The sequence below is a fragment of the Alosa pseudoharengus genome, unplaced genomic scaffold (genome assembly GCF_046254945.1).
Source record: "Alosa pseudoharengus isolate Yale_2024_CS ecotype anadromous, Long Island Sound unplaced genomic scaffold, YU_APseudo_1.1 YU_APseudo_1.1_scf_18, whole genome shotgun sequence".
NCBI classification, from domain to species: Eukaryota; Metazoa; Chordata; class Actinopteri; order Clupeiformes; family Clupeidae; genus Alosa; species Alosa pseudoharengus.
In genome coordinates this window covers 4,565,490-4,570,489 of record NW_027468650.1, presented here as the reverse complement: position 1 = coordinate 4,570,489, position 5,000 = coordinate 4,565,490, and the positions used below count along the sequence as shown (strand labels likewise).

At 44.3% G+C, this 5,000-nt stretch overlaps 1 protein-coding gene across 1 annotated transcript in view; it reads left to right on the top strand.

Moving 5' to 3' along the window:
* The window catches only part of relch (RAB11 binding and LisH domain, coiled-coil and HEAT repeat containing), a gene marked incomplete in the record, with an annotated part of 53,255 nt that overhangs the window by 41,068 nt on the left and 7,187 nt on the right, over positions 1 to 5,000 (top strand). Inside the window, 4 exon segments of the mRNA XM_076290129.1 lie at positions 229 to 328; positions 2,797 to 2,879; positions 3,252 to 3,315; positions 3,615 to 3,753. Coding sequence (XP_076146244.1) covers positions 229 to 328; positions 2,797 to 2,879; positions 3,252 to 3,315; positions 3,615 to 3,753 — 386 coding nt within the window.

Here is a 5,000-nt window from a genome sequence, read left to right as displayed (position 1 = left end):
CCAGCAAAAATGTGAGAACAGTTTCACATAATTATCACCAAAAATGCATCAGTTAGCTAGATAGATAGATGGCTTTCACCAGTGGCAGCGACGCTTTATTTGGTGCTTACAAAGCAAGTCGGTTGGCTTCTAGCTCGCTAGTGTTTCTTCCGATGGAAATGAAGTTGGTCTTGTTCTTGACCATGGCTCTGTCCGGTGTTTGTGACTCCGCCTCTTCTGTATCTCCAGGGCTAACCCGGCCTATCACGAGCTTCTGCTGACCGTGCTATGGTACGGCGTCGTGCACACCTCCGCCCTGGTGCGCTGCACGGCCGCCCGCATGTTCGAGGTGAGTGTCCCCTGCTGGTCTTCTAAGGATTATATGGGAAATAATGCACGTTAGCATTACTGAGTTTTTCTGCTAGCCTGTTAAGGCACATGATTATATGGGAAATAATACATGTTAGCATTAATTAGTGAGTTTCTCTGCTAGTCTGTTAAGGCACAGGATTATATGGGGAATAATACATGTTAGCACTAATTAGTGAGTTTCTCTGCTAGCCTGTTAAGGCACAGGATTATATGGGGAATAATGCACGTTAGCATTAGTGAGTTTTCCTGCTGGTTTTCTAAAGCACAGGATTATATGGGGAATCATGTACGTTAGCGTTAGCTAAATCAGAGTCAGCTTAATTTGATGTTGTGTAGTGCAGTTTGCTTTGATGCTGAAGTTGTCCCCTAGACAGCAGTGGACGTGGCCCTGGACTGCAACCTGTCCTGTCCACGCCAGATTACAGTAACAGCAGGACCAGCTGTCGTTGTAGGCCTGTACCGCAGTAGTTAGCCAGCTACGGTACGCCTCTATGAGAGTATCCTGCTGTTAGACCGATACTCCTACATGTACAGCTAAGTGAAGTTTCCTGCTGGTTACACTAATTCTGCTACATTTTATAGCGCAGGAAGACCGTAGGAGGTAGTCGGGCCAGTGTGCTCAGCAGGTTCCCTCTGATGTTCTTGTAACCAATCAAAGCACCAGTGGTTAACCCAAGGCTCTGATGTGCTGTTTCACTTGGTCACTCAAGATATCACCTTGTGTGGTCTTCCGTCGTTTGAAAATGAGTCTGCAGAGCAGACCCCTTAGGACAGTGGAATACGATGTAACAGTTCAGGGTCAAAGAAAAGGTCAACTACTGCATCTTAGGTCACTGTAACAGTTCATTTAATACGTATTCTAGAATAGAACTACTAGTCTGTTTTAGAGATGGTGTCAAATGAAACGTGACCGTGTAAGACAGGCACTCTAAGAAAGTTTCTTTGTAAAGTTTCATTGAAGTTAATATATGATACTATGTTCTGAAGCAATATACTGTGACCCTGTTGCCCCCCACCCCCACCCCCACCCCTCCCCTTGTAGATTACAGCATCTGTTTTGTGTTTGCACCAAGCACGCTTGCTGCTGCCATTGAGATATAACTGCCCTCTCATACCATTACCCCATGCCTGTGAGGGTAGACGAGAGAAAGATGGCCCCCCCCTCCCCACACACACCTCACCTCACCCCATCCCTCCCTTTCCCCTCCACTCACACACACACATAAACACACACACACCATACCCACACACACCATCTCATGTCGATCTGTAGCTTAGTTATGTATTTGCTTGGCCTCTAAAGGTTTGTTTTGGTCCTCTGTTTCATTTATTTTTTGGTGAGTTGGCTATCTCTTATTTGGCTTCTGTGTGTTGACCAACATGTGTGTGTGTGTGTGTGTGTGTGTGTGTGTGTGTGTGTGTGTGTGTGTGTGTGTAAGCGTGTGTGCTTGTATGTGTGTGTCTGCCCCTGTGGTTATTTTTGTCATGGTTGTGTGTTTCTGTCTTTCTTTTTGTTACTTTTTCTGTTTACCCTTCTCTTCTCTTCTCTTCTCTTCTCTTCTCTCTCTCTCTCGCTCTCTCTTTTTATCTGCGGTGTTCCATAACACTGTGCTCACTCTATTCCATGCATCCTGTTGTGACATCACCCCTGCCCCGACCAATCAGCTGTTGGTGAAAGGGGTGAATGAAACTCTAGTAGCTCAGAGAGTGGTGCCGGCCCTCATTACTCTCTCCAGTGATCCTGAAATGTAAGTCCTTCTTGCCTGCCTCAGTCCCTGGAGGGAGGGGGCAGCCTCTCTGTGCCTTGGCTTCTCAGGACCGTGACGCACGCCTGATTCATGAGCCGTATGCAAATCTAATGCAAATAAAATCATGTTATCTAACTGGTGATTTGGCTAGCAAATCAGGGAGTGCGGAGGTAGAGGTTTAGTTAAACAAAGATTTGATACAACGCAACTGGTACATACTGTTACATGTTACATGTTTTTATTACATGTATTCAAAATATATGTGTTTATAGCAAATAATAGCTATTGTCAAGTCTGTCTGATTTCAATTTTTGTGGATTACCCTCTTGAAGTCAAGGCGCGGGCGGAATGCCCCCCCCCCCTTTTTTTTGTTTTTCTTTTGTTTGTTTTGTTTTGTTTTGTTTGTGCGACTCACATGCTCAGTGTACTAACATCCTTTCCATCCGTCCAGTCTTCACTAACACCACCTCGCTTTGGAGCGGCTGCATGCCATTCATTTTAATTTTTTTATTATTTTTCTAGCTCCTAGCATGTTCGGCTGCGACCTTTTGACCTCTAAATCGGCACACTGCACCCCACCCCACCCCTTCCTGCCCCCACCCCTGCCCCCACCCTGCCCCTGCTAGGTTGTGGGCCCTCTGTGTGTTTGTGTGCTCACCCACCCGTCTCTCCTGTGCATCTATCTGACTGGTTGCAGCTGATTCTCCGAGGCATGAATGAAGCCTTAATTGACAAGCGCGTAGCCCCGGCCCTAATTACCTTGTGCAGTGGTCCTGAATTGTGAGTTATTTGCAAGATGATATGAGTTTTTTTTTTTTTTACTTTTTAACTTTTTTATTTAAAAAACAAAACCAAGTCCTGTTTCCTCTGCATTTTTTTTTCTTGTTTCTGTTTTGGTTTTTCATATGAATGTTTGCTTTTTTCCATCAATTGACTTTGGTCTTCATTTTTCATACTGACATGGCAATTATCACCTAACATTTTTAACCATTCTTGCTTAACGTTACCACACAAGCCATTTGACATGATTGGTGGTCAGTGGGCTCTTTGTTTGTGGTGATTTGTCCTGATTGGCTAATGCATGATGATTAAACATGTGGAGTGGGACTGGTGCACAGGGAGACGTGTGGCTTAACTAGTGTGTGTTTGCAGCTCTGTGAGGATATCCACCATCCCAGCGTTTGGAACCATTATGGAGACCGTCACACAAAAAGAGGTATTGTTCTCCTCCCAACACAGTTTAAGGCTAGATGTCTATTTTCTATGACATGACAGTATATACAGACACGTATACCTACATCTACTATACTTATACATTAATGTATAGATTTCTGTCATATGTCACATTTTACTGTGATTTGTGGTAGATACAGCCAAGACGTGGATTCAAAAAAAGTTGTTTTTCAACCACAATTTCACAGAATGTATTATCAGTTGCCGTGCACATGGCACCCAGTGACTGTGAGCTACAGTCTGCTCTCCCTGGTACCTTCAAATGCACCTGTTTCTCCACAGCTGCTGGAGAGGGTCAAGATGCAGCTGGCGTCCTTCCTAGAGGACCCGCAATATCAAGACCAGCACTCGTTGCACATGGAGATCATCAAGACGTTCGGGAGGGTTGGTCCCAACGCCGAGCCGCGATTCAGGGATGACTGTAGGTGTCTCGGAGACTGTCGTGCCCAGTTGGGCATCGTTAATTGTGTACAGACTGTCGTGCCCAGTTGGGCCTTGTTAAAGGTGCCATGTGTAAGAATTGAGGTAAAAATATCCAAAAAAATGAGCTAAACGCATCAAAAGAATGAGAAGAAATAAGGGTGATGTCATTTAAAAAAAAGGACAAGGTATAGTACTGCAGAGATATCAACCTGAATTAGCATGCTAAATTTCTAGCCACAGCCCGACAGGTGTATACTCTTTGGCTCAAGTACGCCCACAAACCGTGCAAGTTATTCGTGTATTGCAGTTTGGCTGGCGGTTATGTTGCCCGCATACCGCCTCCCAAGGCCGAAACTGGTATTATGACACCTGTCGGGCTGTGGCTAGTAATTTAGCATGCTAATTAAAATCCGGAGACTTCTTCTTTTTATTTTTTTTCTTTATACCTTTTTGTGCGCGCTATTCAGCCCAAACCGCTTAATGTACAAATTTGGTTGAAACACCGTTCCGTAGATCTTCCAAGGCTTTACCGTCCTATCCGTTTTTCATTTGAGAAGTTTATACTTTTTGAGATATTTGTAATTAAAAGTGTATTTTTACCTCATAGACTTGAATGGGGGCTGTGATGTCATAATAGAGCCAGCTGCGCTCGTAAAAGGTGCGATTTGTAGGATTGTTACCAAACGTTCTGTTGGCCAAAATCAAAACACTGGTGAACGTTCTCAAGACTACCAGACGCGAGCCTCTTCTGGGTTTCCAGATGTAATGAAGACTTAGCTAACGTTAGTTGACCTGCAGCTGCTTTAACGTTTCTCCAACCATGACCCAGCTACACATTACGGAAACAGTGAAAACAAAAAAAAAGGCCTACCTCTCTAACCAACGTAACATATTTAGCTGAAGTTAGCGATGCAGATGAAGTTTAGCCTAGGCTACCTGTTGTGGAGAAATATGGCCAGCTCTGCGTCAGACTTGATATTCTTCGTTTGATGAAGACGTCACCATCTCAGGAAGCTCCTCCGATGTCCACTTAATGTGTTTCTTGTTTTAATTTTGGAAATGTGCCTGCCTCTCGTAGGCGTTCATGACTACAACTGACAGCTGTTGACAGTTGGCCTTTGCTAATTTGGCAACCCACATAGGAGGACGCGCTAGCCCATTATTAATACGCTATTCTAGAATTAATCGTTCAAAACATAAATGAAAATTCCAAGAGATTCCGCCCCGTAACTCATTTTTTTTCAT